The 23,814-nt window shown below is 35.5% G+C and overlaps 1 protein-coding gene across 6 annotated transcripts in view; it reads left to right on the top strand.

Annotated features, from left to right (window-relative positions):
- The window catches only part of HIPK3 (homeodomain interacting protein kinase 3), a 99,926-nt gene that overhangs the window by 63,177 nt on the left and 12,935 nt on the right, over positions 1-23,814 (top strand). For all 6 annotated transcript variants that reach the window (XM_033119395.1, XM_033119394.1, XM_033119398.1 and 3 more), the window contains 6 exons: positions 12,374-12,497; positions 20,510-20,629; positions 21,261-21,347; positions 21,895-22,079; positions 23,002-23,161; positions 23,559-23,682. In XM_033119395.1, the coding sequence (XP_032975286.1) occupies positions 12,374-12,497; positions 20,510-20,629; positions 21,261-21,347; positions 21,895-22,079; positions 23,002-23,161; positions 23,559-23,682 (800 nt within the window). The remainder of the gene's footprint in view (positions 1-12,373; positions 12,498-20,509; positions 20,630-21,260; positions 21,348-21,894; positions 22,080-23,001; positions 23,162-23,558; positions 23,683-23,814) is intronic.

Raw genomic sequence — 23,814 nt, 5'->3', positions numbered from 1 at the left:
GAAAAGAAAGTGTGAGAAAAATAGTAACATATTTGCCTAGTTGATAAGTGATTATTCGCCATTAAGAAGTGGTATGTTCCTGAGTGCCACCAGGTTGTGTAAGAGATTCTGTGATGAATCAGTGCCTAGCTTCTCCCTGCTTTTTATTTAATACATTGCAATGTGGCCATATGATTAAATAATGCATTTGCAGTAATTAATAAAATAGAAATGGTTTATCTACATGGTGTTGAGGAGCTTGGACTCTCACTCAGACTGCAGGTTTGTTACAAAGGCTGAACCATTCACTAACTGAGAGACCTAGAAAAGTTACTTTGTGCTTCAGTTTCCTCATCTCTAAAATGAGATAATACAGAAACAACCTCAGAGGATTTTGTTAGGAGTTAATGAGATAATGAGCAGAATGATTCCTATAAGAGCTCAATAAACATTTTTTGTTGTTTTTATAATTATAAAGTTACAAAATTGAATCATTACAATTAAATAATTCTTGTCATCTGATTTAGACACACCTTATAGATTATGAGCTTCTGCTGGTATCTACTGATAATACGTAATAATTTTAAATATATCTCACGGTTAAATAAATTTAAGAAATCCTGGACTGTTTTATATTTCCCTCCTAATCACCTGTAGAATAGGGATAAAAGCATTTATATTGTTATTTCATAGAATAAAATATTTGAAAGGGTGGTAAAATAAAAATGCAGTACAAATGTAAGATATTAATAAAGTAGTTTGTGTATATGATCGTGATCATCAGACTTTAATTTTTCTATGTCCAATAGTATATAAACCAACATATAAAGAACGGACACATTCGACCTCAGTTACTGACATGTTTTTCTTTTATTTTCCACAAATATTTTCATATTCCTTACTAATTCAGCTTCTTGGCTTTGCTTTTTCACCTAACACTGATTATGTAGTCTAATTTGATTATAATAATATTAAAAGAAAACATGAAATTCCTTTGAAATATAGGAGGTTGATAATTTTTTAACATTCAAATTTTTATATAGTTTGATGTATGTTAATAACAATTTTCTTACAGTTTTCTCTTTTATATCATTAGAATTTTGAGTGATCTTGAAACTGTTCTTGGTAGATAAAACACAAAATAGTGCTGTTTATAAGTTCAATGCATTTCTGACTCCTATCTGTACAAAATATTAGCATATTGATTAGTCAGATATGCAGATTGTTGTATCCATCTTTTGTGGGCATTGGGCTATAAGCTATACATTTAGTATATTGGTAATTCATATTAAATATTTTCTAACTCCTATCCTCAACCTCTCAGGTTTAACATTTAATTGGTTTTGAAAATATTATTACTGCTGTTGTACTTGGTGCTTTGATCTGGATCGTTGTCCTGCATACTCAAAAGATTAAGTGGCCTTGCAATAAGGATATTTTTAATTGTGATATTTTTAGCCTATGACTCAAGCTACATTTGAATGAGTGTCTATTCTAAGAGCCTGTACTTTGATGATTATATTTCAATGTTATTGAATAGTTGCAGTTACAGTAATAAAAACACAATCTGTGTGAATATCCAGTATTCTGTAGTGATGTTATTGCCTAAAGCAACACATTTCTTATCACATTAAAAACATTCATAACTTAAAAAAGGAAAATATGTCTAGAAATGGTTGATTGTCTCTTTTGAAATCTATTTGCCTTTCCAAGAGTGTTGCGGTTTTGTTGGTGGTTTTATAAAAGCACCATTCTGCAAGATACTGAAAAAAGTGCTGATTACGCTGGAAATAAACTCACTAGCGTATTTTAACAGTCATATTTCTGTTAAAGTTCCAGTCGAAATGTTCCGTAATATTATAAATTGTAGTTGCATTATCATTTGGAAGGATCCTTGGAAGCCCTTCAGTGTGGGTTCCCCTGTTACGCTTAGAAGAGTCTGCTTCATGGTACCGCCTACAGACAGGGCTAGCCCTGGAGCCGCTCAGGGGACCCTTCCAATGTTCCGTCCCTCCCGAGGCAGTGCATTCCCATGTCAAACATTCTCACTAGAAAATTGTTCCTTCTAATAAAAAGAAATAAAGACGATTCACCTAACACACTGGTTATAAAGTCTAATTTGATTGTAATACTATTAGAAGAAAACATGAAATTCCTATAAATTTAGGTGATGACAATTTTTTAACATGACTTTTATTATAATGTATGAGATGTTTGTTGAGAAACACATACTGTGGAAATATATACTTTTCCCTCCTTGTCTACTTGATTACTTAGAGATAATTGCCTATAAAACTTGGCTGTGTATCCTTTCCAAGATTTGCTGTGCTTGTGCAAACACATGTTTACCAGTGCCTGTATTTTATAACCACTTTAGGTCTTTGCTGTCATTTGCTAAACATAGGTTTATGATTTGTAATGATGTATTGAGTGCATGACGTTGAATCGGTATTTATGAGTAATCACACCTATGGGCTGGCAGGTGGTTACATCCACTGTTGAGCTCATTTCCTAATTGCCTCTGTAAAAGGATGTTATCGTCATCTTTAGGAACACAGTAACTGCCAAAATAAAAGCCTTATTTTAACTAAGGTATCCAGTAGATGTCTGTGTACTTAATGTGAAAGATTATTTATGGTTAAGATGAGTAAATGCGTAAATATCAGGAAAATGGCTTAGTAAAATGTCAAGTAGAATTATTTTAGCATAAGTATATTTATATTTCACATTTCCTGGTTAGTCTTAAACTCAAAGGTGATATGTTTAAAGAAAAAAGAAAAACTCAGTGATTAGTATAGCATCTGAGTGGGAAAACTTCCAGTAGGAGAAAAGTCTGATAGTTTCAGTAATCCTAGGAATTATTTATTTTAAGGTGTAGTAGTTAGAAGCATGGATTCTGATGCCATAAAACCTGGCTTTGAACCCCAGCGGTTCCGCTCATTAGCGGTGTGACCCTTAGGCAAGTTAGTTATCTTTGTATCTGTTTCTTTATCTATTAAAAGGATTGAGATGAATATCAAATGGTTTAATATTTATGAAGCGTTTAGAGGATTGCCTGGTTCATAGTGTTATGTAACTGCTTGATGATATTGCTGTTATTATATATATTTAAAAGGGATTATTCATAATTATAAAATTGTTTAAAAACAGGCAGCAAAATACTTTTTTCTTTTCAGTCTTAGAAAACTAAAAGACCAGTTAATCAAAAAAGGCACATACCGTTTCTCATGTTGTAGAACTATTAGAAAACCTACTTCAGTTAGTATTTTTCTTTTCTGTGGAAAATATTAGGTTAGCACAAAAGTAATTGAGGTTTAAAAGGTTAAAGAAAAAAAATTGCAAAAACCACAGTTACTTTTGCACCAACCTAATAAAACTAGAGCATAACTTTAATTGAATTGCTAAAAGTAACATTGGTGTCAATTACTAGGCTTTCCATTTGGATTTCTGTGTTTCCTTTAGTGACAGGATTTTATAATTTAAGGTATAGAGAAAGGCTTTTGGAATTAGCATTTCAACTCTTTCTGGGTACTTAGGTAGTGTATCAGTTATCTGTTGCTGTGTGACAATTCCAAAACTTAGTTGCTTCACAACCAATGATCTGTTACTTTTCATGATTCTGTGGGCTGAGGGGTTCCTCTGTTTTAAGTGGAACCTTTTGTTTCCTAGCAGTTTTTATCTTGGAGCAGAAAAACTACAGAAATTTGTTTCCAGAACATTTTCTTTAAATGAGATAATGTATTAAAAGTTATTTCCATGATGGCTGGTCGATTGTTAAAGCTTATTAAATTGTGTTTGTTTTTATTATGTAGTTAAAACTTTTTGGTTGTCCCAAATGCAAAGTGGCTAGCATGTAAAAATCTCTTGGTCGATACCTGTTTGGTTCATGTATTTGATCTAACAAGGATATTTTTAGCATTCCTGAATGAATGAATGAATGAATGAGTGCTAATAGCTTCTGGTAGTTAATCAGTTCATTGAACAAATAATGATTGAGTGCCTATTATGTGTCAGGCAGTGTTCTCAGTGCTGGGAAAATAGCATTGAAAAAATTCCTGATGGAATTTTTATTCTAGTGGGGGAGAGCAGAAACATAATAAGTAAATGTCGTGTGTGTGTGTGTGTGTGTGTGTGTGTGTATCAGTTGATAACAAGTGCTGTAGAGAACAATAAAGCAAGAAAAAGATACATGCATGTGTTGGTGCAGGTACTTACCTTTCTATTTAAGGTGATCAGGGAAGGCTTTTCTAATACGATCTTTGAGCAGAAACACAAAGTAAGAGTGATCAAGTCCTGCTGTTCCCTCTCCCTGGAACCTTCTTCTAGATAAGTGTAAAGATTTTGAGGCAGGAACTATGGTTAGAAACAGTAAGGAGGCCAGTGTGGGTGGAGAATAGCAAGCAAGTGGGTTAATGGTAGGAAATTTTAAATGTAATTGAGGGCTGAATCATATAGGACCTTGTAGGTGATGGTGAGGTATTTGAGTTTATGATAGGAAGCTGTTGGGGATTTTGAGGAGAAGAACGATGTGGTCTGATTTGTGTATCATTAAATGGATCACTCTGGCTGCTCAGTTGAGACTAGACGGTAAAGGACAAGGTGGGAAGTGAGAACAGTGAGGAAGCTCTTGTGTAATCCAGAAGGGAGCTGAGGGTGGCGTGGATCAGGGTGGTAGCAGTAAAGGTGGAGCAAAGGAGTCAAATTCTGGATCTGTTTTGAGGATAGAGTCAATGGGATTTGCTGATAGATGTGGGAAGTGAGAGAAAGGGAAGAGTCAAATTTTATTCTCTCCAATTATGGGCCTGAGAAACTAACTAGAAGGATAGAGTTGTCATTTCCTGAGATGGGAAGGCTGGGGGAGTAGGAGGTTGGGGGCAGTTGGGAATTAGGAGGTTTTTTTTTTGAACATGACCAGTTTGAGATAATATCTAATATACACTCAAGAAGAGATGTTGAACAGGCAGTTGGATACATAAATCAGGAGTTAAGGAGAGAAGTCTGGATTAGAGCTGTACTTTGGGGAGTCTTTTGAACAGAGGTGGTATGTATTTGAAACTACGTGATTTGGTAAGATCACTTAAGAAAAGCAAAAGGAGATAGAGATGATAGATATCCAAAGACAGCCTTTAGGCACTCCACAATTTTATATTGTGGAAATGAAATGGAAGTAGAATGGAATTTGAGAGAGTAGAGCCAGTGAGGTAAAGAGGAGAACAAAGAGTGGTGTTGCAAGTCAAATGCAGTGTTTAAAGCAGGAGAGCATAATCAGCTGTGTCAAATACTGCACGTCAAGTAAATGGAGGATGTGGCAGTGCAGGGCTGATGGTGACCTTGATGAGAGCTCTTTTGGTGGAATGATGGGGTAATGGAAGCCTGATCTGAGAGAGTTCAAGACAGAATTGGAAGCATCTTTTTTAAACAATGCTTTCAAGAAGGACTGGAACAGAGAAAGGAGTGATGGCTGAAGGTGAGTGTATAAACAAGAGGTTTTTGGTGTTTTTTTTTCCCCTCAAGATGGGAGATATGGGATAATCCTATTAGAGAGAGACACTGGTGATGAGAGACGGTGGGAAATTGCTAATGTGCTTCAGTAAGTGAACACGAATGCCGCTCTGACAGATGCAAGTGGGCTAGTACACGTGGTGAGAGTGTAGACGTTTTTTTCAGATTACATGGTGGTTATTTGTTGTTTTGTTTTTGGTTTTTTGTTTTTTTTTGCAGTAAAGTAGGATGCAAGGAAAACAGGAATGAGGATGGAGAAGGAAGTGGTTTGAGAAGAGAGGTGTGAATTAGGAAAGTGGGAGTATGAATAAATTAGGGGAATGTATATATGGTTTTACCTTTTACACACATTCTTTTATGTTGTCCTTTAGATAATCTTTGGATTACATAAGGTCGGCAAAACACCATTTAAAAAATGAAAATACTAAGGCTCAGTTAAATTACTTGCTAGTAGAGGGAGAGCTAGGTATCTACTCCTGAGTGTTTAAAATCTAGCTCTATTTAGATGGTTTTCATTATTCATAATCAGTGCTTCCTTACCAGACTCCAAGATTTGTCTTCCCAGAGCTTTTCTGCATAGATTTCCAATGTTTTAGTACCAGTACAGCATGAAACTTACCCAAAGGGAACTGCATCCACAACCCATGCTCTTTTATATTGGATTGCCAGTATATGGCAAGAGGTTCTACTATTTTCTTTTAGTGCCCTAAAGGTTTGAGAAAGGCGTAGCACACGATTAACTGAATCATAAAGCTTGCTTCATTGAACAAAGTAGAAAAATCAGTAGTTCTTTTAACATTAGTACCCTTTTTTCCCTTTTGGGTATATATTCCATCAAAGGCATTTTCTTTCTGTACCAGCTAGTTCTGTCTGAGGCAATACATGCTTGTTTTTGATGTATAGCCTTTCTGTTCTGATCTTTTTCAGCCTGGAGTATATTTTCTTGCTCAGTAGCCTGGTGAGCTGACATTGGCTGTCTTGGTTAACTTCTCAGTTTTCATAATAGCCAAAAAGGGGAAACAACCTAAATGTCCATTACCTGATGAACAGATAAGTAAACGTAGTCTGTCCATACAGTGGCGTGCTATTCAGCAATAAAAGGAAAATGAAGTGCTGATACAAGCTACTGCATGCCAAGAGGCCAGTCGCAGAAGACCACATATTGTGTGATTCCATTTGTATGAAATGTCCCAAATAGACAAATCCAAAGAGACAGAAAGAAGATTTGTGGTGACCTAGGGATGGAGGAGTTTGGGACAAATGAGGAGTGACTGCTAAAGATCTCTTTGGGGGCTGATAAAAATGTTCTAAAATTGATAGTGGTAATGGTTGCACAATTCCGTGAATATAGTAAAAACCATTGAATTTTACCATTTCAATGGGTGTCTTGGATGTTATGTGAACTATATCTTAATAAAAGTTATTTTAAAAAAATGCCTTCTGCATTTTTCTCTACCTCAGAGTGGACTACCCTCATTTTAGTATTTTTATCTTTATTGAATTTACATTTATATACCTTTTCCAAGTTTGTGCTGCATTTCTCTGGTACCTTATTGTCAAAAGTAGAGAGAAGCAGGTAGATATGTATTTGTATAGCAGTATCATCAAGAGAGCCTAGATGGCTGCACCTTTCAGTCCTACTGAGTGACGTTACTTGGGAGAATCATCAGCTTTGTCATTTCAGGCAAAGTTACTTGATCAGTGTCCTAGACCTGGGTTATTCTGTCGCTATAGTCACAAAAGGCTGAAGTATATCAGCATTATGCTGAGAATTCACATTGGCTAACCATTATATCCTCTGTATATAGAAGGAGCCATATTATGATCAACATTTTCTTGATGGCCATGAAATAATCACATGAGTGCGTAGTTTAATGGCTTTTGCAGTGATAACCTAAGGTATCTATCTCTATTATAAGAATATAATTATTGCTAGAATTGGACATACTGAACTCCTGAACTGAGATACCCTTTTTCCTAACAGGGCTGAGGTTCTTCTGTCAGTAATTGAATTTTCATCTTAAAAAAACATATAAAAATGAAATAAATCAAATAAAATGTTCCATTAATAATTATCTTCTTTATGAGTGACAGTATTTCACTGTGTTCTTATTTGAAGCATCTACTGCCAACATTCTCTGCTGGTGTCTAGCAAAAGTCCTGTAAACCATCCTAAAAAATTTTTTTTCCCAGCTTACCCGTTTTACTCTTTATTTTATATCATGTTTCAATGTTTTAGAGACGTAGAAAAGATTTGGTCTTAATATATATTGATATATTTTATTAAAAGCACATGGCAGAAAAATGAATGAAACATGGCATTTAAGGTAGAGATTTCTTTTGTTAGCATCTAACCGAAATTTCTGAGTGTGTCTGTGGCTTTGACACTTGCTTTCTCATTGTGGTAGAGTAGAAAACAACAGTTTAGTTATACCCTCCATTCAATAGACATGTTCAGTGTGTGCCTTTCCTGCTCTACAGAACTAGAAATGACGTCAATTCCCTGCCATTTCCTTAGCATTGCCACATTTTAGTGCTCAGAAGAGACTTAAGGTAGATTAAATAAAGAAGTGGGAGAGCTTCTTTTAGGAATAGAACAGAACATTTATTTTAAGAGTGGTCCACATATCAGAATCCCTGCTATGATCATTTTTATACAAAAGTACATTTTAGCCCAGGGGAAGAACTTGAGAGCCAATTAAGATGTAACAAAAAAACTAAGCTGATAGACGCATATATTATTCTTCCACGCATAGTTTCATTTTTAAAGTTTATTGTATTGTAAGATTGGCTGGTAGAACTCTGACAATCTGATAGTTTCATCTAGATTATAAGTGCTTTAAGGTATTGCCTCCCCACCTTTTACATGTAATGATAACACATAGAAAAAATGATATTTTATGGCATACTAGGGTAAACTGGAGAGAATTTGGGCACATTTGCATGAGACTTGGTGAAGAAATTTATAGCATTTTCTTCATAATGTGTGTATATCTATCTATCTGTATATGTATATATATAGATATATATGTATATTATAAAATGAAGTAAAATTTTGGGGAAGACAGTGGTGGCAAGCCATGGAATTGACCCTTGAAGAGAACCTCCTTCGAGGAGCACGGTGGCCTCAGAGCCTCCAGCTGTTGCACCTTCAGATGTGTGTCAGTGCTCAGGCAGAGGCCACACTTCCTCTGGGCTGTTCCCAGCCAGTGACCAAACAGAGCGGATGTGCTAGAGCTGGGCTGTTCTTGCTTGATGGGAGAACTCTTCGAACAGGTAATTTTTGCTTAGGGACTCCCCATTGGCCCAGCCAAGACTTTCTCATAGCAGCGCTGCAGTTGGAGCTTCTTTCTACCCAATTCTTCTTTGCCTCTCTTTCACAGGTATCAGAACAGTCAAGGTCTGGGGACTCTCTTCACCTTCTCCTGCTTCCTCTTCCTGTATCCTTCACAGGCATTCCCCCCAAGAAATTTCTTGTACGTCTAATCTGTGGTTTCTCACAGGATCTGAACTGACTCAGTGATACATAAGGCATTTTTATAAAACTTCCAGTAAAAATTCTTTCATATTTTAAAATGAGAAGTTTGAATTTGCTTCCATGAATATAACTTTTATATCTTAGGTTTTATGTTCGAAGTGCTTTTTTACTCAGTTACTGGTTAAGGTTTTGAAAAGATAAGTCCACATTCTTGTCACTATCATTTAGAAACTTGGCTCATTTATTAAATGGTAGCAAACAGCAGAAGGAATTCATCACTCTTAGTCCAAATGACAGAAACCCCTTTCTTATTGTTAACCAGTTCAAAAAATTGCAGTCTCTTTATGATTTTTTTATTTTATTTTTCCCCTTCTTCCGCCTTCCCCCTCCCCACTCCGGTTCAAGCTGTTGTTTCTCAGTCTAGTTGTGTAGGACACAGCTCCCTGGCCCCTGGCCCATGCTGGTGTTAAGAGTCTTGCGCTCCCCCCCACGCCAACCTCCGGCTGCTGCAGCGCAGCGCCAGGGAGAGCTGTTGTTCACAATCTTAGCTGTAGAGTGTGCAGCTCACTGAGCCGTGTGGGAATCGAACTGGTGACCTCTGTGTTAGGAGCACGGTGCTCCAACCACCTGAGCCACCGGGCCGGCCCCATTTTAGCCTCTTTAAATTGTGTGTTCTAGTATTATTATTATGTTACTTTTCTTTCATTGCCAAATGTGACGTTGAAGTTTTCTGAATAGACAATTTCAAATTCCATGAATTTTTCATATTAAATATTTCAAAATAAAGCTTTCAAGCAAAGCTATAGCTCTGTTAGTCTTAATAATTTTTTAGGATTCAAATTAGTTCATGATTAAACATCACTAGTGAATCCCTTTGTACTCCATACTTTTGAAATTAACTGCCTTTTTGCTTTGAATCTTTTTTAGCATAGGTTAACATATACCTTTTATAAACTCTTGTGCCATTTCTTTCTTTCTGCCTAGACTTCTATTCTTCAAGACCTAGTTCAAACCCAGACTTCACTCTGATGCTTTCCTTTGTGTTATCCAACCTGTGTTGGAATGACTTATTTGAGAAATATTTAATGAGTACATATTCTCTGCTCGGTGCATATACAATAGTGAACAAAAGTAAGATCTGTGTATTCTTTTGTACCATGTTGTGAATATATAAGATTGATAACAGTGTAACTTATCTTTTTCCCTCTTTCTACAGCAAATTTAGCATTTGATTATACCTGAATACATGTGCATATATCTACATAAACACGTATTACTATTTTGTCAAAAGAATGAAAGCCTTTTATACCTATGTTTTAAAGAATTTTTATGCCTCAAAGCATCTCCTCACTTATTTGTTTTTAACAAATGCTTGTGGATTAAGGGTCTATTGAATCGTAAGTGTTAATTATAGCAGAGATGGCCAGGAGTAGAAGAGTCACTGGGCAGATCCTAAATCTGTGGTAGAAAACAACTAGTTTATTATCCCTGAACTTATTCTGACCAGAAGCACTGTAGGGAGGAGATGGAACAGTCTTCTCATTGGTCTGACTACTTGAGTCAATGGCTTTGGTTCTCATCCTTGGCCCTGTATTGGATTCACCCCTGGAGCTTAAAAAAAATATCAACGCCTAAGTCCTAACCCCAGAGTTTCTGCTTTAATTAATATGGGTGTGACCAGGGCCAAAAGGGGTTGTAATGTGCAGCCAAGATTGGGAGCCGCTGCCCGAGGTGATGACAATCAGCAGCCCCAGTTAAAGAAATTAGCAGAAGGTTTATTTTGTGTAACTGTGTATTATATGTATACGGAGAGAGCCTAGGAGCAGTGCCACTCCAGTATTAATAAGGACCCATAACTCATCGAGGGAATTCCGACTGGTAAAGTCTTGGAAAATTAGAGAACCAAAATAAATACAGTAACAGATTATACTCATCGAATAAAATAGGAATCTGTTAATCTGTACTCAGATAGGTAAATAAATGAATAAACTGAAAGTTTTATAAAGAAAGGATTATTCATGTAGTCTCAAATTGAAACACCACAAAATAATTACAAAGGGGAAAGGAGGTAAAATATAGTGGTGGTATCTGTCAGACACCACATGAATCGCGGAATCAGTATTGGACCAAATCAAAATTATATGCCACCTGATAGTGTCAAATGAGAAAACATCACTTCTGTAATATTCCTCTTAAAGATTTATAACCTGGGTATAATTGAAAAAAACATCAGACAAGCCCACACTGAGGGACATGTAACTGATCTATAACATCTTAGCCAAGGTCATAGAAAGCAAAGAGAGACTTGAACTATTCCATATTGAAAAAGACTGACAGATATAAGACAACTAAATGCAATGCATAATTCTGAATTGGATTCTTTTACCATAAAGGACATTATTACATATGGCCAAATTGTGACTCTGAGGCTTAGATGTAGAGGTGTATCAGCATTTATTTCCTGATTTTTGATGATTGTATTGTGGTTATGTAGGAGAGTGTTCTTGTTTGTCGGAAATACAAAGTATACAGTTATTTGGCAAATTAGGCAAATTATTCTCAAGTGGTTCAGGAAAAAAATTCCTTGTACTGTCCTTGCAACTTCTCTGTAAATTTGAGATTTTTTTAAAAAAATAGAAAATACACACTCATGCCTATACAAATCTAGTATAGTTATGATTGTATGACTTAATTTTGGAATTACACAACTATACAATGGAGACTCGTAGAAGGTTAATCTTCTCATGGGAAACTCATGAGAAGTAGCAACAATGTATCTGGGATTGATATTGTTTATGGAATACGTTTTCCAAATAAAGCCCTTTAAGTGCTAAAATGCTTTTTAACTGTTTTGATATAAACTATACTTTTCTGCTTTTTAAAGCAGAATCCATTGAACTTGGTCTTGTCTCTTTTGCATGACTAATGGCCCTAATTATGTGAATATGTGTTACTGTGTTCTGAAATGTTATCTAGGTCTAGATCCACTTCTAGCCTTTAGGGTTTTATTTTGTTTTGGTCTTATCTCTCAATGTCTGGTTTTCAGTTCTGTTGATGTCATAGTGCATGTATTTAATAATTTACCAGTTCTTTTTCTAATATGTTATTTCTAATCTGCTATAGTCTCAAAAACAAGTCTATGCTTTTTCGTATTTTAATGTTATGTTAATAAAACTCTGTGAGGGTTAAGTATGGAGATTTCATCATAACAGTGTACTTTTAGCACCTTTTTTAAAGCTTAATTCAAGATTATGGCTAGGTTTCAAAGAGTGCTAAAAAGTGAAGAGTTACTACTATAAATAGAAGGTTATTTCTCTGTCATTTTACTAACTTTTCTTAGAATGTCAGATGAAATCAGATAATTCTAAAGGAAAACCACTCTGATTTTTCTTTTTTCTTTTTTTTTAATTTCAGAGCTCCAGAAATTATATTGGGGTTGCCATTTTGTGAAGCCATAGACATGTGGTCACTGGGATGCGTGATTGCAGAATTATTCCTTGGATGGCCGCTCTACCCAGGAGCCTTGGAGTATGACCAGGTAACAGAACTGTCATGATAAACTAGTAGAATTGGTAGATTGTAAAGAAAAATAATAGACTTACAGTAATGCATTTCTTTTCGGTGTATAGAATACATGTGAAAATCTTTTAAAAATAAAATTGTGAAACCTGAGATCTTGTGGATTTTAAATTCAAGACCTCAAAACTGTATTCGATTTTTAAAAACTCTTTAAAAAAAAACTAAGCAAATTTTCATAAAGTTACAATCCTCAGGTCCAAAACCAGTTTTGTAGAACTCTTGGGAGAATTTTTTGTATCATTTTTATGCTCTAGACAAAGTAAAGGGCTGGACTGTGTCCATTTAAATAATAGTGTTTTGCCCAGATGACAAACTTTGATGTTGGATGAAATGTCAGCCTCTTACCAAGGAATGAAAGGCATCATTTAACTACTGGTCTTAAATGCACAACCATTATTGGTCGTAAGTACCTCAGTCACCTGAACCCTTTTTAGTAGATTTAGCTGTTTTTCAATGTTAAGTATCTCAGTCACCTGAACCTTCTGTAGTAGTTTTAGGTGCTAAAGTCTAGTTTAACATTATTTAAATAATTCTCAGTAGAATCAGCAAATTACCTCATTAAACACTTTTCATGATAATTTTTCAGGTATGTTCATTAGCTTCTCTAAGCTTTTAGACAGTGTTGCTTGCTATTTTCTTGATTTTTATTTCTTTTATGTATTTTTTAATTTTTATAAGAGTTTATTTGAGCCAAACTGACAGTATATGATGGGGAACAAGATCTCAAATGCTCCCCTATTTTCTTGATTTTTCACCATCAACATTCTTTTTTGGAGAAGTTCTTGCCTTTTTCACTATGATTTAAAAGAGTTTCATAACATCCCCCTTAGTAGAGAGATGTATACTCAACTCATTTTAATGGAAGTTGTTAGTCAAAATGGTTACCTTAATTTTATCTTTCTGTAATTGGCTTATAGTGGATAAATATTTTTATTTAAATGATACACGATTTAACTTTTAGGCATAAAGAAATAGAAAATGGGACATTTTAAAACACACGTTATAATTGTAACAACAAAATGTTGTGTCTTATTTCTGATTTTCAGGACTTAGCTTTCTCTATCAAAAGGGATATGAGAGGTAGTTAATTTGGTGACATAAATGTTGCTGAGATGACTCTAAAAATTATTTAATATTCATTATTAGATTAGATGTAATTATTAACGCCAATCTCTTCTTCCAATGAGTTTCTACCCATAAACCATTTTTTAAGGCCAGATTTCCTATATTCTCTACCCTATCCATTCAGCATGCCTCTTAAAAGACAGTTTCTGTAACATTTGCCATAGTACTAGCTTCCGTCAGCTTTTTTGATGCAGATGCTAAACTGTTGCTGGTTTTGAAAAGAGTTGATGATCTAGTTGGAGAGTCCCATAATTCTTAGCTGCTGAGGTACTGAGGTGCCAATCAAATGCTAGATCTAGGCCTTTGCTTTGTGGATTACAATCGATGACTACTCCAGCAGGACACCATATGGTGACAGTTCAGGTTGATTTGCTATCATACTCTGGATTTGGACTTCACAATTGTAGTTTCAGACAGTTGATGTTAGTACGAAGTGGACCCTAGTCACTGCCCCTCCCAGTTTTACGAAGGAGAAAACTGAGGCCCTGGAAAATGAAATGACTTTTGAAAGTAACAATGGTAATTTAAGACAAAGAAAGCTCAACCAACACTCAGTTTTTCTAAATTCCATAATAGAATTTAAACTGTTAATTGGATCCAGATTAACAATATTTTCATAGTGTATATCACTTTAATTCCAAGGGGATACAGTAGTTGAATAAAGTTATGGACATAAAGCATCGATAGTTGCACAGTTATCAATTCAGTGTTTTAAAACTTATGATTATTTTAAAGATTTTATTGGGGAAGGGGAACAGGACTTTATTGGAGAACAGTGTGTACTTCCAGGATTTTTTCCAGGTCAAGTTGTTGTCCTTTCAGTCTTAGTTGTGGAGGGCGCAGCTCAGCTCCAGGTCCAGTTGCTGTTGCTAGTTGCAGGGGGCACAGCCCACCATCTCTTGTGGGAGTGGAACTGGCGACCTTGTGGTTGAGAGCCTGCGCTCCAACCAACTGAGGCATTCGGAAGCTCAGCTGCAGCTCAGCTCAAGGTGCCGTGTTCAATCTTAGTTGCACAGGGCGGAGCCCACCATCCCTTGTGGGAGTCGAGGAATCGAATGGGCAACCTTGTGGTTGAGAGCCCACTGGCCCATGTGGGAATCAGACCAGCAGCCTTCAGCGTTAGGAGCACAAAGCTCTAACCGCCTGAGCCACTGTGCCAGTCCAAAACATATTTTTTAAAATATATGAATGCAAACGAAAAGGAATGATGGTGTGAATATCTTTATTTTGGTTCCAGTCTTAGACTTTATATTTATTTTCAAATATGGTGTTTGCTATATAGATTTTCATAAATGTCTGTTTTCAAGATACAGGAGCTCCTTTCTATTTCTAATTTTCAAAGTTTTTTAATCCAAGTTGGTTTTGGACTCTCAGATGCTTTTTTGCATCTATTAAAATGTTCACTTCCTTTTTTTTTCCGGTTGTTTTTTACTTTATTTATTAATGTAGTTGAATTTCATAATTTCCTCCAACTGCTGTGATTATGACCATCTGATTAGGACGTGAAAGGGCCACCAATAGGGTTATCTATTATGTGTTCCTATTCTAATCATCAGCTGCCCTGATATATTTGGATACCCAGTTGGGGTGTTTTTGCTACTTCACATTTTAACGTATTTTTTTGCTTTATAGTTGCAGTACAGTGGGCAATAGTAATTTTACTGATTAGTACTTTTTGAGCTCTTATGTGCCAGGAACTGTTCTTAGTACTTTACATCAATTCGTCAATGCTCACAACACCCTATAAGGTACATGCTACTAGTGCCCCTTTTTTACAAATGAGGAAACCGTGTTGTTGATATATCTTATATCTAACCTTTGTTTAACCTTCTAATGCAGTATCGGTTTTTTTCAAAAGAGGTGAAAAAGAATTAACAGTAGATATATAATTATTATATACTTAAAAGCCAAATTTGAGTCAGCAGGAAAAAATATTCAGATTATTTTAATTCTTCATTATGGGGTTTGTGTTCTAGCCCTTTAATCATTTTAAATCTCTTAAAGACTTTCCAAGGCAATTTCCTCTTTGAATTTTGGATTCTACAACTAGGCTCTGACCATGTTGAGAATTTGTCACATGTTATATTTTCTCATACATGCATTTCATTTCAATTTGTATACAAATGTATTTAGTGTGCATGTTTAGAAAAGGCTGCCCTGTGAATTGGTACTGTGCTTGGACCCCTTTCTGTATTGTAGATGTGCTTGTTATTAGTGTTATCTGTACTGGATTTAACTTATATTTACTAGGGAAATATAAAAAATATTCTAGGGAATTAAGTAATATTTTTTATGGATGGATGGACAGACAGTATTTACTTGGTAAATGTTTATTGTTCTCACAAAATGTTGGAGTTTAGATAGAATCTTATCTAGAACAGCTAAAAGTTTGAATGTATATTCAAATTACTACACTTGGTTAATTTCAAATAATATCTTAATAAAGTTCACGATTTCAACTCCGGTGGTGGTGGGAATCTTTAAAGGATTCTGTTTTGTCAAGTATCGGAGTTTCAAAGAAACCTACTCAAGGTGGCTTAAGTAAGAGTTCTTCTGTTTTTGTGTGGACTATCAAAAAAATCCAAGAATGGAGCTACAATATTGGATTTTTGTGAAGTCTGGAGTGGGCGATGCTTTTGGATTCAAGACAGTGCTAGAAGAACTAGTAGACATTGGTAGAACTTCAGTCTGGTGCTGGATCATACGTGTGACTTTGCTGCTTTTATCTGTTCTGATTGTAACTTGCTACTCAGAATTTCTGCTCTCTCTTAACTTTGGTTAGGCTAACATGGCCGTCAGACTTCAGCTCTACCTTATCACTCTTCAGCTCATCCCCAAACAGAAATTGGTATTTGTTAGTTTACATTCCTGATATTGTAAATCTGATTTGCTTAGATTATTTCTAGTTGAGTTCACAAGGTGAATTTATGAATTAAATGCTTCTGAGTCAGATTCCTATCCTTCACCCTCTGGGGACACAGGAGGCAAAGGGTGGTGGGTCCCTTCATACATTAGAGGTTACACATGGAAAAGTTTCTCCTTAAATGATTGGGCAGGTATTATGACTTAAAATAAACTTAGAAATTCATTTGACACTTTTTTTTTTGTCAGTACCATATCAACTGCTTAGGTACATTAATTGCTGTATTCTCTATGCTCTCTTAGTACTATTTTCTTTTTCATAATGGCACTTCCTAGTTTAATTACAGAATATGTGCTTAAATATTTATTCTATTGACTTAAATACTTTTGAAGATTGACACCATATTTTACTCATTTGCATATCGTTAGGATCTGACACATAATAAATGTTTTGTGTATGTTTGTTGAAATTGAATTGTTGAATGCCTTTCCTACCATCTAAGAGACTCTGTGCAGCATCTAGGTACTGTGCTCTTACTACTATTCGCTTCCATTTTCCATTTCCATGAAACAAGAGACTCTGCCACTTGGGGGATGTGAGGTGAGGGGAAAACACCGCACTCTAATGAAATGAGACTCATTTGTAAGGTGGAGATTTTAGTTAACATTTCATCTAAAATTGGGGATACAAATATCAGTGAACAAAATCTATTGTTAAGAGGCTCGCAGTCGAGTATGGAAAACAGACATATTAAAAATAATTGTAATATCGTGTTATGAATGCATTAAAATTGTTATGTTCTAGGTGCGATGGTAGCACAGAGGAAAGTGATCACCTCTATTTGGGATGGTTAGGCATAATTTTACGGAGGAGGAGTTCTTGAACTGAGTCTTGAAGAAATAGTAAAAGTTTGTCACATGGTTTTGGTGAAGTGGGGCAGGATGCACAGGGACATTGATCAGTAGGCGTTAGAGAGCAATCTAGGAAAGAGAAAGTAGCCCATGCAAAGTTTAGCGTGGTGCTAGATGGGGCCGGAGTACCGGAGTGTGTAAGAGCGGGGAAGAGATGAAGCTGGAGGGCCAGTTTGCCCTGATTAGAAGTCTAGAATCGATCCTATAGGCAGTAAAGTAATTTTATACAGGGGAGTAACAGTCAGATTTGCATTTTTCCAAAATTGCTGGTAGCGGTGTGAATAATGAATTTTGGGTGAGTAGATGGGGTCATTAGGGCAGCAGGTATACTAATTAGGAGTCTTGTGAAATGGTATAACTCAGAATTGAGGAAGACCTGAAATAAGGATGGAGAGGACGGACAAGAATGAAAAATACTAATGAGGTACAATTGTTAGGGTTTTGGATGTTGCAAGGAGGGTGATGAGGGAGAGGTGCTTGTCTGGCATAAATTTCAGGCTTTGATTTGAGTTTTTGGTATTGCCATTCATTACAAAGGGAATGACAGGAGGATTAACAGATTTAAGGGAAAATCAGTTTAGGATATGTTCACATTGAGGTACCTAAAGGCCACCCAGGTGCAGAGTTTCAGTAAGCAGTTGGATCTGTAGCTCCCAAGTTAGATATAAATATTTAAATACAGATTTAGAGATAAAACTATGGGCACTTGGGGCTTGTGGAGGGAAAAAAGACAGATACAACAACGGAACACAATGTCATATAAAAAACAAATGGAGGGAGGCATTGAAAGTGTCAACAAGTAGGAAGAGAACCAGAAAAAATAATGTTGTGGAAATGGAGGGAACAGAGTTTTTAAGTAAAAAGAGAACAGCCAATAGTATCATAGTAAAATAAGGATTAATGTGTGACTATTAAATGATGTCAGTTATTTACAGGCTATACTTACCTTAGTATCATGTCATGGCAGTGATAGTAAAATCCAGATTGTAGTGTGTTGAGGTGAGAATGGGAAGTAGAATATAGGCTACTATTTTAAGACTTTTTTTTTTTAATTTTTATAAGAGTTTATTTGAGCCAAACTAACGACATATACCGGGGAGCAAGATCTCAGATGCTCCCTTAAGACCCTTAACTGAGAAAAGTTTTAAATAATTAACGGCAATTTTTTTTCTTTTTTTAAATTATTATTATTATTATTATTATTTTTTAAAGATTTTATTGGGGAAGGGGAACAGGACTTTATTGGGGAACAGTGTGTACTTCCAGGACTTTTTTCCAAGTCAAGTTGTTGTCCTTTCAATCTTAGTTGTGGAGGATGCTGTTCAGCTTCAAGTTGTCCTTTCAGTCTTAGTTGTGGAGGGCGCAGCTCAGCTCCAGTTGCCGTTGCTAGTTGCAGGGGGCGCAGCCCACCATCCCTTGCAGGAGTCGAACCGGCAACCTTGTGGTTGAGAGGACGCACTCCAACCAACTGAGCCATCTGGGAGCTTAGCTGCAGCTCAGCTCAAGGTGCCGTGTTCAATCTTAGTTGCAGGGGGCGGAGCCCACCATCCCTTTCTGGACTCGAGGAATTGAACTGGCAACTTTGTGGTTGAGAGCCCACTGGCCCATGTGGGAATCGAACCGGCAGCCTTCGGAGTTAGGAGCATGGAGCTCCAACCACCTGAGCCACCGGGCCGGGCAATTTTTCTTTTGAGGATAGAAGGTATTAAACATTTTTGTAGATTGAAGTGAAACATCTCAGAGAGAGGAAGAAATGGAAGATGCAGGAGAGGATGGGTTAATTGATAGAGCAGAATCATTGAGGTTTTAAAATAAAAAGAACCCTGTGTTCTCACACACAGTTGAGAGGAATTAAGCCTCTGTTTATTCCCTGTGCTGCCCAGTCATTAAGTTGGGGAAGAGATATTTGAGAGCCTACTGTGTATCAGACATTGTCATGGGTGTATATGTAAACAAACAAAACAAAGTCCTTCTCTTCATGAAACTTCCATTCTACTGGAGAGTGGGGTAATAAAATAGAAAGTAAACCTACAGAATATCAGTTGTTAAAAAGCATGGTGGAAAAAAGTACAACCGAGTATAAGGAAGAGAAGGGCTCCTGGGGTACTGAAGAGGGGAGAGCTCATTGTTATTTATTGGTAGGTCATGGGAGGCCTCATGAATAAGGTGATATTTGAGCTGCGAGCTGAAGGAAGTGAAAGATGAGCCATACAGATGCCTGGGCTAAGAGTGTTCCAAGCCAAAGGATATTAAGCTCAGAGGCCCTGAGGCTGGAACTTTTCAGTATTTTCCTGAGAGTGCTCATCTATACCTGTGTCTCTTCCTGTCTGCCTCACCCATGCCAGTGACAGATGTGTCCCTTCCAGTGCTCCCACAGTCAGAATTCACCAGATCTTTATCAGTCTAAGTCTCTTCTGAATCTACTCCTTCCTTTCTATCCCTACTCAGTCTCTCAGTTCAGGCCCCCTTCATCTCTCCTCTGGCTTCATCCTCTCACCATTCTTGGATGTTACATTAAAAATGTAACTTGTCAATTTCCTGCCTCCAGTGGTTTCCTATTACTGGAGTGAAATCCAAACTTCTTAATCTACTGATCAATCCTTTTGTCTTCTAGTTCAATTTCATCTCTTGCCATTTTTTTCCGAAGTTAACCTCTATGCTTCCAGTCTTTGAATGTGTGGACATTTTATCTTGATTTTCCATATTTACTAATAACCTTCACATAAATCATAATAGATCAGGTTTTCCCCACCCCTCAAGGACTAACAAACTATTATTTGTTCTTTAAAACCCAACTTGAGCATCACTTCTTCTGGAACTTTATGTGACTACAATTATTTTAGGTCTCCCTTCTCTGTCTTTCCATAAAGCATGCATTTATTAAGGTACTTCTAATACTGCATTATAGTTGTTTACTTGTGTGTTCCCCTCGAGACTGTTTCTTGATGGCACAGGTTATATCATTTAATTCTTGACCTAATATCTAGCATTGTATCTGATATATAATAGGTATTCAATTAATATCTATTGCATGAAAGAATAAACTCTTCCGTTTTGTACATTATTTTTCAGATTCGATACATTTCTCAGACTCAAGGTTTACCAGGAGAACAGTTGTTAAATGTGGGTACAAAATCCACAAGATTTTTTTGCAGAGAAACAGATATTTCTCATTCTGGTTGGAGATTAAAGGTAATTCAGTAATACAAATATTTAGAAAAACATTTTTCTAAGATGCCTCATGTATATGCATAATACCCTCCATGCTTATTTTTATTTTATTGCATTTCTTCTTTTGAATTTTCATATTTGACACTCCCTCATTTTAATTTTTTTTTCCTTAACAAGCAAAGCCCCCTTTCAATAACTTAACTCATTCGCTAACCTGGCAACATAATTATTAACTCATCTTAAATAGTTTTTAAAATTTTATGTGTATAATTACTTTTGTGTTGTATGTTTCATATTTTCTACCTAGTTCTACGTTAGTAAGCTTTATAGGACAGGGACAGAGTCTAACCACTTCCTATATAACCTAAGTACCTAATTTATTTTTGGATCTTTGGGGGATCAGTAAATCCTCAGTGATTAACTTTATAGTTATTTTGTTTAAGGAGTTTGTTATATGTGTAATTTTTCTTTTACTCTTCTCATTTTTTTGGTATTTTTAAAAATTACATTTATGATAGTTACTCTTTTGAGTCTACTGCTTGCCTTATAATATTCAATATATTAGACTAAATGTGCAAGAATTAAAGAAATAAAGAATTTACAAATGTTGGATAATAATATATTCTTTCTCCTTTTTGATATATTCAATAAGACACTAGAAGAGCATGAGGCAGAGACAGGAATGAAGTCTAAAGAAGCCAGAAAGTACATATTCAACAATCTGGATGATATAGTGCATGTGAGTACCGGTCACATTTGTCAGTCTTCCATGCTTACGGTGGTGGGTTTGATTGCCAAGAATGCCAAAACATGTTAAATCATTTTCTCCAAAACTATAGAACGCTTGCTGTTTTAAATCTTTTCAAAGGAAATTGATTCTAAGGTTTCAACCTTTCAGGACTAACTTGCATTTGTCTATATTAAATATTTAATTTACACTGTCCTGTTTTTTGTTGCTGTTTTTTTAACAAAAAGCATTTTCTTTAAAATGGAAAATCCTAGCAAACAAGTTTCCTTATACATCAATAGAAATGGCTGTTTGTTTAGTGAAAATAATTTGTTTCCTGCTTTGAATGCTATTTGATACTTCAAAACATTTTGAGGATTTGTTAAACTCAGTTGTTCTTTCTTGTTTCAAAATATTTGTGGTTCTCTGTTCTTTGCATGTTGTGGTAGTTGTTTTGCTTGGCTTTTTTTTTTTTTTTTAAACTGTGAAACTTGAGTATATATATACTTGGGCTTATTTTTTTCTTTTTATTTGATGACTTGAAATTTTGATTTTGCAGGTGAACACAGTGATGGATTTGGAAGGAAGTGATCTTTTGGCTGAGAAAGCAGATAGAAGAGAATTTGTTAGTCTGTTGAAGAAAATGTTGCTGATTGATGCAGATTTAAGAATTACTCCAGTTGAGACTTTGAACCATCCTTTTGTTAACATGAAACATCTTCTAGATTTCCCTCATAGCAACCAGTATGTTATTTTAAAACCTTTTAAAACAATTCTGGAGAAATAATAGTACTAAGTCTCTAGAAATCAGTGTGTTAGAAAATGATTCAATTTCTTCATTAACTATAAGTAACTGAGTTAAAAGAAGTTAACCTAAGTGGGTCAAATTCACGTAGGCTAGTAAGTGGCAGGGTAGAACTAGAAAGCAAATCTGAATTCCATTCCAGTGTTCTTTTTCCAAAATACCATACTGAAAATGACCAAGTGATTTTGTTTTTACATGACATTCTTACCTTAATAACCAGGCATATATATATATATATATATATATATATATATATATATATATATATATATACTAAAGGGAAATGTTAACAGGCTGAAGGGAATAAAGTAAATGACTTAAAACAGCGTCTTTTAATATTTTTAAAAAAACGGAATGAAGATGGTATGGGGACGAACTGATACCCATTATTATGGATTACCCAGAAAATTGGTATTTTTATAAAGTCCAACTACTCTCTTCACCCTCCATCACCACTTAAAAATGTCTAATGGTTTCCATGAATAAACCCTTTGAAAATAACATAACTCATACTTGTTACCATTAATTTTGGGATGTGGAGGTCTAGAAATGTAGGAAAAATTATTTAGGGTAGGGGATCATAAAATGGTAGTGTGCTAACCAAAAAATGCTTACTACAGTTTTGATGTCTTAAAAAAATATTGCAAGTGTAAGATACATACACTTTTACTTGCTTTAAAATTTGGTCTTTTCCTGTAGGATTTCCTGGTAGAAACAGTATTGGAAATAAGCAGATTAAGTGCAAGTCAGAGAATCTTTTTCTTTTGGAAATAATTTTTTAATTAATGTACATTAATTTTGAACTAAACATTTAAAATAATATTACAATTCCCCACCCCACCTTCTCCTTTTTTTTTGCAGTGTGAAGTCCTGTTTTCATATTATGGATATTTGTAGGTCCCACCCAAATTCATGTGACACAAATAATCACAATAAAACTTCACTTTTAAGACCAGTTGCTTCAAGCAGTACTGCTAATCTGACAGCAAATTTTACTAAAATTGGCACATTAAGAAGTCAGGTAAGAATTTAATAATTTATACTTTCTTTTTTTTCTTTTTTCTTTTTTTAATGATTGCTCATTTTGTTTTGGAAGTATACAGAAGCCTCATGTCAGCAATTAGAAGTTACAGGGCTGGTGAGATCTTACTATGGCTATTCTATTAACTCTAATATTTCAGGGTAACAATTGGAACATAACAAATTCGTTTTTGTCCTTTCACCTTCTTTCATCATCTTCTACCCGCCTTTCGGTGTCACAACCCTACAGAAAAGTAAAGTTCAGTAAAATCAGTTTCTGGACTCATTTTTGTCATAGAATTGCGATTTTAAGAAATGTGTTTGAATTCTATTTATAAAGCATGTGTGTAGCAGTTAGAAGACTGCTCTGTTTAAAGCCCGTACTTTGTTCATTTCAGGCATTAACCACATCTGCTCATTCAGTTGTGCACCATGGAATTCCTCTGCAGGCTGGAACTGCTCATTTTGGTTGTGGCGATGCTTTTCAGCAGACACTGATTATCTGTCCCCCAGCTATTCAAGGTATTCTTTCATTTAAATTGCATTTCAAATTTAGGCATACATTATCTTAAAACAAAGTTAGGCATCTATTAATTAAATGTATGGTATAGTGTTTGCTACATTTAGTGCTACATTTGGGTTTAATTTAGGCTG

The sequence above is a fragment of the Rhinolophus ferrumequinum genome, chromosome 11 (assembly GCF_004115265.2).
Source record: "Rhinolophus ferrumequinum isolate MPI-CBG mRhiFer1 chromosome 11, mRhiFer1_v1.p, whole genome shotgun sequence".
NCBI lineage: Eukaryota > Metazoa > Chordata > Mammalia > Chiroptera > Rhinolophidae > Rhinolophus > Rhinolophus ferrumequinum.
The sequence above is the reverse complement of the archived record's forward strand: the minus strand, read 5'-3'. Positions and strand labels throughout refer to the sequence as shown.